Source organism: Bactrocera dorsalis, chromosome 4, assembly GCF_023373825.1.
Source record: "Bactrocera dorsalis isolate Fly_Bdor chromosome 4, ASM2337382v1, whole genome shotgun sequence".
Classification (NCBI taxonomy): Eukaryota; Metazoa; Arthropoda; class Insecta; order Diptera; family Tephritidae; genus Bactrocera; species Bactrocera dorsalis.
In genome coordinates this window covers 9,995,668-10,008,511 of record NC_064306.1, presented here as the reverse complement: position 1 = coordinate 10,008,511, position 12,844 = coordinate 9,995,668, and the positions used below count along the sequence as shown (strand labels likewise).

At 39.9% G+C, this 12,844-nt stretch overlaps 2 protein-coding genes across 3 annotated transcripts; both read left to right on the top strand.

Annotated features, from left to right (window-relative positions):
- The first annotated feature begins 1,230 nt into the window (after positions 1–1,230).
- On the top strand, positions 1,231–1,811 carry LOC105228596 (protein transport protein Sec61 gamma-2 subunit). Its single transcript, XM_011208482.4, has 2 exons — positions 1,231–1,255; positions 1,403–1,811. The coding sequence occupies exon 2, from the start codon at positions 1,446–1,448 to the stop codon at positions 1,650–1,652; it is 207 nt and encodes a 68-aa protein (XP_011206784.1). The 5' UTR covers positions 1,231–1,255; positions 1,403–1,445; the 3' UTR covers positions 1,653–1,811.
- A 438-nt stretch (positions 1,812–2,249) lies between these two features.
- On the top strand, positions 2,250–11,416 carry LOC105228594 (zinc finger matrin-type protein CG9776). 2 transcript variants are annotated; one of them, XM_011208480.4, is made up of 11 exons: positions 2,250–2,670; positions 2,738–3,382; positions 3,518–3,694; positions 4,228–4,418; positions 5,917–6,335; positions 6,760–6,934; positions 7,280–7,447; positions 7,530–7,714; positions 8,770–9,633; positions 9,700–10,490; positions 10,565–11,416. In XM_011208480.4, the coding sequence occupies exons 1-11, from the start codon at positions 2,565–2,567 to the stop codon at positions 11,203–11,205; spliced, it is 4,362 nt and encodes a 1,453-aa protein (XP_011206782.2). In that variant the 5' UTR covers positions 2,250–2,564; the 3' UTR covers positions 11,206–11,416. The 2 variants fall into 2 exon arrangements, with proteins under 2 accessions (XP_011206782.2, XP_011206781.2); XM_011208479.4 differs by having other exon boundaries at positions 4,225–4,418.
- Positions 11,417–12,844: the final 1,428 nt, after the last annotated feature.

Sequence of the window (12,844 nt, the reverse complement as noted above, 5' to 3'; positions counted from 1 at the left end):
CAATACATATATATATTTTTTTATTGCCAAAAAACAAATATTTGTAGTCATGTTTTTATTAAAAATACAAAAGGAAAAATTACTAAATTATTAAAACAACTTTAAGCGCGCTTGTCGTGTGGTCTGCTGCTCGAATTAATGTGCATACATATGTGCATACATACATAAATGTGTGTGCTTCATTCACTCATGCTCATCAAGAGTGTTTATGGTGATATTATTATCGCATGAGTCCAGATTTTTCAATGTCCACTTGTAAATACTATATATGCACACAAACGCGACATGTATACACACTTTCACACATACTTGCTTACAATTGTTAATCGTCCCAAAAATGCATGCGGATGTGTACATGGAAGCCGTTTGTTTGAATGAATCATTATTAAACATTCATACACATTTATTTAAATTATATACATATGTATTTGTGGAAACATTGCTTAAATTACACGCTGGGTTCATGTACTGTTATTTACAACAAAAGAAAATTCCGCTCACTGCACGTGAATACCCGAGAATTTAATTTAATTTAGTTGGACATTTATGCCTATATAACAAAGGGAAATGAAATGAATAAAATAACATACATACTTATGTATGTGTGTGCTTATGTTCTGTGTTTAATAAAGTCGAAATTTTGTGCGTTTAGTTGTATTTTATTCCATAGCGCTTTTCACTTCGATCGAAATATTTTCAAATACTTTTTATTACTACCGTGAGCGCTCCTCAGGAAATGCAAAAATACAGCATGTCACTTTATTTTAGACCCGACTGTTGTATAATGTTTATATGGTAATGCAGTTGTGACTTTTTGACAAAAAATTGCACCACTATATCGACTTTTAAATGTCAACGCTTGTGCGTTTTGACACCGGATTGACACGTCGTATTCGGCTTTCTGCTTCGTGCCACACGATGGCTAGTTCGTAGCATTGCTCGAAAAGCAAAACGAATTATCAACTTATTCGTGTCAAACTTTTTACAGCGATAGAAGCAAAACGGTGCGTTAAGTTGTTATTTAGAAATTCATATATTATTCCAATTAGAAAAAAAGAATATGGGTTATTTAAATTTAAATTGCTGAGCAATAATATAAATTTAAAGTTATTTAAATGATTTTAGTTAATAAAAAAATTTAAATTTGTGGATAGGAAACCCACTTCTTGGTGTCATTTGCCACGTCAAATTTGTGCGGCACAAGTGCAAGTGAAAGGAGAAAGCTGAAGAATATTAGAATTGCACGTTTACTTGTGTAAATATTCCACAAATCCTAGTTCCTCTGTAAAAATTTTAGTATTATACATAAAGGAATTTCTCGCTTGAAAAACAACTCCTTCGCTTGCATTGTTTGCTTGCAAGAACTGCAGTGATTTTGTTATAATCATATCTTTCATTTCAGCATTTGTGCATTACCCGCCTAACATAAAAAATTATTGGTTATCATGGATAAAGTAGTTAAATTCTGCGAACCTGGTCGTGCCTTCGCCAAGGACTCCATTCGTTTAGTGAAACGTTGCACCAAGCCTGATCGCAAAGAATTCCAAAAGATCGCCATTGCCACCGCTATTGGTTTCTGTATCATGGGCTTCATTGGTTTCTTCGTGAAACTAATTCACATCCCCATCAACAACATCATTGTGGGCTCATAAATTGCACGGCGGCTGCATCAGCTGTATTATTTCGTACATTCATACTTATCTAACGATAGTTAATTTACATTTACTCAAATTTTGTTTGTATAAAACATTGAAATGAGTTTATTTTTCATTTAGCAATAAGAGATTAAATATTTGCTTGTGCAGAGATTACTACATATGTTTTATTCTTAAATCAGAAGCTAATAAGCCAAAATCTGTAATTTATCACAGGTGATGAATTGTTACTTTAAAATCATCCGGGATATCATACAGATTTCGGCTTAACAACTTTAATAAAACTAAAAAAATAATATTTGGATTTTTATTGCTATAGGAAACAGAGTTGACGTGCAGGTACAATCGGTAATAACAAGCTTAACTCATCATAATCAAAACGGATAATAATGTTGGTATTAAATATATATTTACTTACCAAGAAATAAGTTATACAGTTTTAGTTGTTTATATTTTTTACTTATACAAAAAAATATGTTTATTTATGCTTGAAAGATTTTGACCTAGTAGAATAATGAACTGAACATACTCCAAAAATTGATTGAACGTTCAATGATACCACAAAAAGCTTGACGTTCTTAAAACCACAGTATGGTGAATGATTGTCAATTTTGCGGAAAAATTTTACACGCTATACGTTTATCAAGTTTATTGCTGTGTAAAATTACTTCTGTACTGCAATTGAAATTGAAGAATAGTCAATAAAGTGTTTTAAAGAATTTGAGAAGTGTTTAAAATCGTTGAACAATAATTATATTGTAATATATTCGCGAGATAGTGGTTTAAATTTGCATTGAATTATCTATCGTCATCAAGGCCAAAGTGTACGGCAAGCGTAATCACTTTCCCCGCTTAACGCTTTGTGTGTACATGCAAATTATTGTACATTCCGTATAGTGTGGGTGCAAAATGGATGAAGAACTAATATTGCAACAGCCGGCAGATCGCCGACTGGGCACTGCAAATACGTTACCACCTGGTCCGCCAGGTGCAGAAAATGATGTTGTAGATTATGGTAAGTACATTCGCTACCAATAAAGAATTAAACTAAATTTATAAACTTAAATACATATTTTCCACAGAAGCTAAAAAGCCAAAATCTGATAAAGAATCAAATAGAAGTTCCACAAGCCGTTCAAGTCGGCGCCGTTCACCGTCAGGCAGCCCACCGCGATCGAGACGTAAATCTCCTTCGCGTGGTCGGCGATCACCATCACCATTAGAAAGTGGTAGCCGTAGGCGGCGACGTTCGCCATCACCACCGCCACGTCGCAATCGGTTTAGAGACTATTCGCCAGATCGACGACGTTTTGATGGCGGTGGACGTAATATGCGCCGTTCACCTGATAGATCACGAGGTGGCGGTGGTCGCGACTTTCGCTATAGAGGTCGTAGTAATAGCCGCTCACGTAGTCGCAGTGTTTCGCCACGCAGGAGAGGTGGCAGTCGTTGGTCACCTAAAAAGAAGCCAAGTTCACCACTACCAATTAATGCACCACCACCACCACAAGTAACTCAGCCACAAACCCAATACAATACTATGCCCCCACAATTATATACGAATGACACGTATGCACCACAAGCTTATAATCAATATGCCGTACCGCCACCGCAACAAGCAGCTGGATTTCCACCACAAACTGCGGCTGATGCTTACGGTATGCAGGCACCAGCACCGCCGGTGTTTAACGCTGCCTATCCACCACCACCAGTTTGGACAGCCAATGGTAAGTTATGGGTTAATTTTGTCATATAAATAAACTGTTTCCATGGTTTAAGTAAATATAAACTGTTTCCATGGTAAAGTATTTTAATATTTTAGTTAACTACGAATAAAAAGCTGTTTTTATTATTATTTGCAGAAGCTTATGCGCAGCAGCCTTGGATACCTACACCAGATCCAAGTCAACTACCACAAATTGCTCAACAGCCACCACCAGTAGCTGCACCAACAGCTATACCACCACCACAAATTGTGCAGCAGCCAATAGTAAACGAACCCCCACCAGTTGCAATTGAATCAAGTTCAAAACACGATGGTATGTATTCCATAAGTTTTTCAATATTTATATACTAAATTTTATACTATTTCGTGTTATGTATTTTCTCAAAATATACGAATTGATGTCATTCATTACTTTTACAAAAAATGACACACTCGGCTAGTAATATTAAGTGTACCACATAAGTACCAGCACAGGCTCATTATATCATACACTAGAACACACACACTAGCCGTGCTGTAAAAATTATAGAAAAAAAATTGGTTGAAAAAAATAAGATTCCAAATACTCGATGGAAAACTACAACCTCCAGCAGTACTTCCCATGTTATTCAACACGATTTCATCGTACGCACTAAACTTGGAACCAGGAGGGATGCAACGAACGAAACAAACTACAGTTTCATTTATGCATTGTGGCTATACGAGTGCACAATGTTTTGCATTGTCCAAAGCGTAAATAAAAAGAAAATGCAAAATATGCATTTTTGAAATATACTTTTGAATATGCTTTTGTGGAATTGGAGCGACTAATACACCTTTATTATTATTTTCATATGTTTATAGCAGCTGTCGCACAAGAAGCAGAAAATCAACGCGATGAATTAAAACGACAACGAAGCAGTTATCTGAAAAAGACATCATTGCTCCGCCAAGAATTGAAAATGTTAAAGGATCAACGCAAGGATCTACACAGCGGTGGTGCTGCACCACCATCGCCTACCACAAAGGGATTCATCGATGAAAACGAAAAGCTACAGGTATGTCGAATTATGAAAAAATGCATTATGTTGTTAGTGTGTTTTTTTTTTAATTTTAATATTATTTTGGTGAGTTAATGCTGTGTAACGAATGCTGGAACGAATAGGCACCTTAAAGTCACGCAGTTTGTCTAATTAGTTTTACAGAAATATTACGTGCAATAGCAATAGGCTTGTCAAGCCTGTCAAGTGTCAAGTTTGTGTTTATACAAAAAGTGTTTGAGAAAATGGAAGCTTAATCATTAAATATTACGACAACAAAATAAAGTATTTCAATAACTGTTTATATAATTATAAAAGTTTGTTATGGTGTTATATTAATAAGTAACAATCAGTTAAATTGTTAATTAAATGTTGTGCAAAAATAATGAATGTGTACGGATCTCTTTTGATGCATAATTTAACGTCGTTTGAGCTCGAGTTGGAAACCAACTCACCTTCCTAAACCGCGCGAACGTTGACGGACTAGATAATTGCTGTAAGCACAATAGTTCTTAATCTCTCTTTTAAATGTATGCTCTACTTGCTTTTATTATGTCTCAATTAAGAGCGCTCTGCATTAGAATGCTTCTTGCTGCCAAATTCCTGTGCTGCATTTTAATAGCACAAATTGTGACAAGTGGTATGCAAGCGTAACGTTTATTTGTGTACATAACGGTGTTAAGACGGAAAACTTTTTTGAATTGAAGACATTTGTGAAATATGCTTTTCTGTTATTATTAAAGTGCTTATTCGTTCGGTGCATTTTTATACACAGTATAACGTCTGTGAATGCAATGAAATAAATTTTAATACCGTTAGCGTGTAAGCAACGTATTTAAGTCGATTATGTGAGTAAATGACAAATTTTTCACAGCTTATGTACCTGTTGATTTGTATATGCATATACGCGTGTGTGTATGCAAACGTAGTTGTGCAGCAATTACTTTCGTACAGTTTAGATGTGTTCAAACAGTCGTTTCTTTCTCGTTCATCATTGGTTGAAAAGCGCAAATTTGCAGGAAAAACACGGAAAATGGAATTCAATAAGTTAGTGTTAATATAAGTCTATATATTTATTGCTGTGCACACATTTTTCTGAAAATAATAATATGCAAATATGTATAGGTTATGTATTCAAAAAAAAACTAGTTTATTGCTAAAATTATTGTATATGCAGCAAAATTGTAATTATTTTGAACTAGTATATGAAAATATATTGTATTATGCACATTGTTATATGAAAGTAAACAAAAAATATTGTAAAACATAACCACACTTTAATGGATATGGCATGAGGCCCAAGCCACTGAGGACTACCGTTGAGAACGCAGTTTGGACCGCTGCCGCTGGAAATATCGGACATTTGCTGCCGTCTAACTGCTGATGCTTTCAACTCTATACCCTAGTTAGCAATTGCGAAACGAAAAAAATGAGAGAAATGCATTATATTTTTAAATTATTTCAAAATCGGAATTTGTGTGTGCTAATTTATTTATTTCTTCTTTCCCACATTTAGAATCAAATACAAAAGAAACTCAACACCATTGAGAATGTCATTGACATGCTGACGGGCATTATTGGCGAGGAGAATTTGGAAAGAGAAGAAGAAAATTACGCCAGCGATAAGAGCGAAAAGGAGGAGCCAGCTAAGAAGCATACAAAAGAAGCAACTTTGCCGCAACAGCCAGTTAGCGCTGGTGGCGAAAGCGGACGCATTCGCAAGAAGAAACGTAAAAATTCGAGTACTTCGTCTGGCAGCAGCTCGGGTAGCTCCAGCAGCAGTAGCAGCTCCTCATCGAGCTCATCATCATCCGAAAACGAGGTGGAGGAGGAGGACGACGACAGTTCGCCTGAGCGTTTGAAGAATAAAGCCATCGAATCAATGAAAGCCAAAGCCAAGGAGGGTGTGAAACGCGAGCTGAAGGAAGAGAAGTTGTAAGTACACAAACTAGAAGTTATAAAAATGAAATTTAAAAAACTTTATAAGTATTTTAGGTTAGTATTTGTCATTTATTTCAATATTAAGCGCCATGTGCTCTTTAAAAGTATAATAAGAAGAAAATATAAAATTAAAAAAATCTCATAATTGTTCTAAAAATCACGCAGCTTTCTGCGCATGCGCAATGGTATTTTAAGAATTTTATTTTATGAAACCGTTTGCTTTAAATAATTTATTTATATCTAAAAATACGGCAGAAAACCTCTAAAAATCATAAAGCCGTTTGCGCATGCGCAGTGCAACTTTTACGAAATTCTTTGTTTTCAGCACAGATATCAACACAGCAGCACAACAATTCGTAAAATACGCATTAATTTTCTGTTCTATAACAAAATAATTAAATATCGCTTTTCATTACAGATTCGATGAGAAGAAACGTTTCAATTATGTCTTCTATGATCCGGAAATGCATTGGTGCCAGACATGTGATGTTTTTCCCAAAACCGCAAAAGATTTCTTAAACCACTTGCATTCCAACGAGCATATGGATCGTGAAAGCATCGAAACACCGTGGCACATTGATGTGGCAAATGATGTAAGTGTTTAATTTGAGGCGGAGTATATCATATACAACTAGTTTTTGCTATAAGATTATTTTTTTTAACCGTGAATTGTTGCCCAAAACGATTATATTTTGTTCGTTTAACGGTTAGTTTTCTGTACAGTTTGAAATTGAAAAAAATACGCCTTGATTGCCTGTAAAACTATTTTAAATCCCATGAGTTTAAGTTCTAGAAAAATGAAGATCTCCGTATGTTATGCACCCCAATAACAACAATACCAAGTTATCGATAAATAATGTCTTCGAAATCAAAATCGGTCTATATCCTCCCCTAGCTCCCCTAATATTTAATTTTCTTCTTTCTCTTCATTTTAATAGCAATTTCCAAACTATGAGAATGCCCCAACAAAACGTACCCCGATACGTGGTCTAACATTCTTCGTACCAGCTTCGGCATGGTTCTGCAAATTATGCAACAATTGGATGGGCGATTTGCATTGCGCCTCAACACATTTGAAATCACAACTACATGCAAGCAAATACAATGTAAGTGTGCTGATTTATAACTGTAATTACTTCCTCTCAATTGTTTCGAGAACATTTTTCATGAAATCTATTATACTTGCAGGCCTTCTTGGAGAAAAATCCACACTTTGAAGTCAATTGGTTGGCAGATCGTCAGCGTGTGCTAAATGAGCGTAAGAATTTGCCGCCACCACAGCAAATTACATCCGTCTCCACCACTGCGGCGGAGAGTACACCCAGTAAAAAATCGAAGAAGGAAGAGAAAGTGAAGAAGCGCAAGAAGAAGGGGTATGTATTCGACTGAGTTCTGCATATTCACAATTTCTTACATTTAGTTAAGTCAGGGTGGTATGAATTAAGATTTTTTGTAATCTAAGATCAGAAAAATTGCCATGTCACTACAAAAACTCTGATCCTAAAAATCCTATAGCCCTTCTGGAACTCCCTAAAAGCATTAGTGCTCTTCTATTACATGCTAGTGTCAGGCAATGACAATAAAAGACTAACCCACTTGTCTTTAGCTTTCATCATCGTTTAAATGCTAACTTCCACTTTCGATATATTACATAACCTCTAATAATGTTTAAAATTGTTACTGGTCTCTCTTTAACATTCGAGTTTTGAAAAATACAAAACATGAACAAAGGTGTCGGGCTATGTAGATAGCTGGACTCGTATTTACATAGAACTAGACGCAGAGAAATAGATGAAGAAAATAGTAACGATCTATGTGATCCAATCAGTGACGCTCTCAAATGCACTTCTTTCGTGGTCCAACATGTTTAGCATATCCGTCGAAATATCATGTTAGTGATAACAGCTAAGATCACCTACAAGCAGGTTGTTTTAACCGCTACAATAACAATAAGTTTCATCCTGGCCACGAATGCCAGAGCACGAAGCTCGAATTCGAGGTTACGTCTAGTCCAAAATCAGAGGAAAATGTTGTGAATCAGCTGCCACTAGTGCGAGAAAATTAGGTCCGTTCCCACGACAGTCGGGTCTACGTAACCAGAATGGACCCGGATTTCTTATCCAACTCAGCAGAATTCTGTCGCTACAACAACACTAACAAAGAAAATTAGGTATCACTTCAAATCCATACGTACGGCATTCTTTACACCGTGCTTCGAAAGAAACGGCGCATTTTCTGAAACTACCGTTACCCTTGCAAATGACTAAACTACTCAATATTACAGCCTTTTTCGGTAGTGAAAAATGTACTGAAGTAAATTTGACACAATATCATTAGTACTATGCTCAGAACCCATCCCGAAAGAGCAAAATAGCTAAAACTTACGATATTTCGTATTTATTCTCATAAGTACTTTCATTCCATGCAGTTCGGACAAGAAGGATAAGAAGAAGAAACGCAAGCGCTCAAAGAAACGCAAGAAGAATGCTGCAACATCGACTTCCAGTGACTCATCGTCTTCGGACAGTGAGAAACCCAACAAAACCAAGGTCAAGTCGCCAATAGTCATACAAGGCTTGGATAATCCCAATCCTGCGCTTTCGATACGTGTGGCCATGCGTAAACAAGATTTCGGTAAAGTCGATGAAGACACACCACCGCCGGCGCCACGTTTGCGCATCGACGCTGTACCACATCCAGTGCCACCGCCCGCGGTGACCGTCGCGAATATCAGCACTGCCGCTAAGGTCGATCAAGCGGCCTCAGTGACCAACACCGGCCGGTTGAGTAAATGGACTGAGGCGCAAGATAGCAGCGCCAAAGCAGCAGCAAACGTACCGCAACCACGCATAGGTGCAGAGGAGGACAAAAATGATGATGTGATCTTACAGCAGTGGAATAATGTGCAGCCGGTCATAAGCGAGAGCGAAAAGAAGCTACTGGAGCAGTTGAAGGGCAAGTTAAAGAATAAACCACTTGATAATGCAACCACACCGGCCGGCGCGTCGATACGCAACAACAATGATGGCCCCTCAGATCGACGCGTTCGTGACCGCGACCGCGACCGTGAACGTGAGCGAGATCGTGATCGTGACCGTGACCGTGACCGCGATCGCAGTGACAGAGATCGTAATGATCGTAGACGGCGTTCGCGCAGTCCTGTCTTTGGCGGTGGCGGTGGACGTGGCCGCATGCGTCGCACACGTAGTCGTACGCGCAGTCGCAGTCGCGGACGCGCCGCTTCGCCATACGGGCGCAGAAGGCGCACACGTTCACGTTCGCGTGGACGCAGGTGAATATTTATTCAATCAAGAATTAAAAGCTTTTAATAACAATTTTTATTTGTGCTCGTTTTTAGAAGCCGTTCATTCGATCGCCGACGCCGCTACAGCCGTTCACGCACTCGGTCGCGCACACGTTCGAGCAGTCGAAATCGCATTGAGAAGCCAATTGTGCGGCATCCCGAATTTAGACCACGTGTGCCCGAAAAGGATAAGGAGCGGGAGAAGCGTTCAACTACCGACACGAAGGATAAAAAGAATGCCGACAAGAAGAATAAAAGCAGCAGCACTTCGTCAACTGCAACGAGCGGCAAGAAATTACCTTTCATCGGTAAAATGCCTGTCTTCAAGAAACAAACCACCGGCCAAGCTGATGGCAATGGCGTCGAAAACGCGCTGGCATACACCGGCGATAATAGTCAACTCGCCAATCCGGCTGGTTATGTGCCACAACGTCCGCCGGCGCCCACCGCCGCACAGATCCAAATGGCCATGATGGAGGACGTGTACGGCAATGCGCCACCATTCCATCCTGATGCCGGCATGATGATGGACTACGACGAGTTGATGCCCGATCCGATACAGTTTGTCAATTTGATGGGTCAAGCGCCGCCGCCACCACCACCACCGGCTGCCGCTGGTGGCGCAAAATCCGCAGATGGCACGGACGAGGAAGCCGAGGATATACTGCCACCGGGTATTGATGTGGCCGAGAGTGATGACTGTGTGCCGCGTCCCATTTCCGATGGGCCTATACCGCGTAAAGGTCCACTGCCGAAGGATCTCGAAGAGGCGCTGAATATCATATTCCCCGGTGAAAAGAAATCGGACGACGAGGATGCCGAGGCTAAGAAAGCCAAGTCAACAGGTAAATCCATAAAAAATATGCAATAATAATAAATGTATTAACATTTTCTTTTCTATTTCTTACCAAACTTTCAGGTGAAACACAAATAATTGTGGACGAACCGATTATGCAACCAGAGGATCTGGTTAAAGAAGGCATACACATGGTGACTATAGAGGAAACGTCAATTGCTGGCATGGATGAGGCATCGCAAATGAGCATGAACGAACCGTTAGTGTTTAATAAGCCCGCAAGTTCTTTGCCCAGCGAAGTGGTCACAACGAACGCCAACATCGTAACGGCAAATACACCACAAGAAGTTGATATTACGTCACAAGACGCGGCCGACATTGATTTGAACGCCATACAACCGCCACCACCACCGGCAGCAGCACCACCACCACCTGCTCCAGTTCCAGCACCGGAACCACCAAGTGAGCCACCAACGACGCCGGCCGCTGCTCTTAATGGCGCTGCAGTTGAGGAGACCAACAACGATACCAAGAATTCCACTGAAGAGCCGGATTTGGCGCACGCACCTGCACCCGACGACATACCGATGCCCACGTCAAAGGCCACCGCCGAGGACGTTGCTAATATCGTTTACGACTTGGATGATATACCACAGCCACCGCCGTCACCCACAGAGAGCGAGAAGAATCGCCGGCAGGAGGAGTTGAACGACTTGGCCATGTTAGGCATCGATGCGGACGATATGGCGGCACAGTGTATATAAACACTGATGACCTGCAGCTTAAAAATTATTACATGCGACTTGTACAGCATTATAGTCTGTATTTAGTCCGACTACAAATTACATTTTAGTTCTGATGACCTAATGAAGTGAAAGCATAAATATGCTTAAATATATTTTTAAAAGAGCCGTGTGAAATTGTCAGCGGCATAAAGATAAAATTGTGAGAAAATAAAGACGTGAATGACTAGTAGTTATTGTATATTTGCTGAAAGTTTGAAAGTGAAGGCCAGTAGGGCAATGTCCGGTTAGAACCTCTACAATTAAGAAAAGTCTAACTGTTTTGAGGGGAGAGGTCGTTGGTATTTTGTGATTCGGACGAATCTGGCGACTGCCTAATTACTGATGATTTCCCAGCGCTCGTCAAACTCCCATGAGGTCGACCTATCCATTAGTAACACGCAAGAAAACAGCGGGGTCCTGCGCAATTCTCTTTCTCTCTTCTTTCTACCGACTGCGAGATTGAGCTACCTTTTCCTGTCAACATAGAATTGTCTTTAGCTCCGCTGTGGCCTAATCTAATCATTAACTAGTCTCGAATGCACTTTCTGTGAGTTCTAAGTTTTTATCGCCGCACTATCTGTAGATAGTCACTTTTCTAAAGAAGATTGTGCCTCGATTTCTGAAGCAGCTTTCGACCCGAAGCAGTTGATTTAAAAGCTGCCTTACTGCCAACAACATCTTGAGACACGGTACAATAATCATGATAGTTCCCAAGAGTATGAGATGGAAAAGACCCTTACCGAAGTTCTCACCCATCCGTAAAGAAACTCATTGCTCCTCTCCTTCAGTGACCTTTTGCTACACCTATCTCCCAGGCGTGTAAGAGAGCAGAGAAAAGACCACCAGAACTTCGGGGACTATGTTCTGAATGGTCCGGTATAAAATCGAAGTGTGCGAGCATTCCGAAATGATCAGGCACATGTTCATTTCAGAATGGTGTTAGGTGAGAGCACTGACCACCATTCACAGCGGAGCCATGAACATTTTCACCGACTCCGTCTCAGCGAATGGCGTACATGGAGTCAAACCAACACCCATTGCAGACGAAGAGCTCGAGTTGCCGCGAGAAACAAGAGTGATCCTTGCGCAGCTTCCTTCTGGATATTGTAGCAGGTGAAACTCCTGCTTATCCAGAATAGAACTCGACATGTCTAATATATGACCTGTGTGCAATGAATCTCCGCGACACTGGCCACCTCTTTACATGCCTCACTAACCTTACTCATCTGACACCACTCTACCTTTGGTCCGACCCCATCGAAACAGCACGTTTCTTGAGCCTACCGTTGGATGACGTCGACGATAACTTATTTAATCCTTACCTAACAGGGACTAGGTACCCGTTACAAAAACAGCAACCAAATCTAGTATAATCGACATAATCGGAACACGCATGTCAGACCAATTACGGCCGTGGTACAATGAGAAACGGTAGAAACAAAGGGGTGTGTTATAACCCATATAAGAAATGTTGTTTTTGTTTTTGTTGTTACGATCCTAGAATTCCGGGTCCTTGGTTACTTAGACCGAACCAAGGTGGAATCACTCTCATCTTCATTTGGAAGTACTAATAGGCTGTCTTACGCTTCACTGTAGACTGAAGAAAGGACTTCTACAG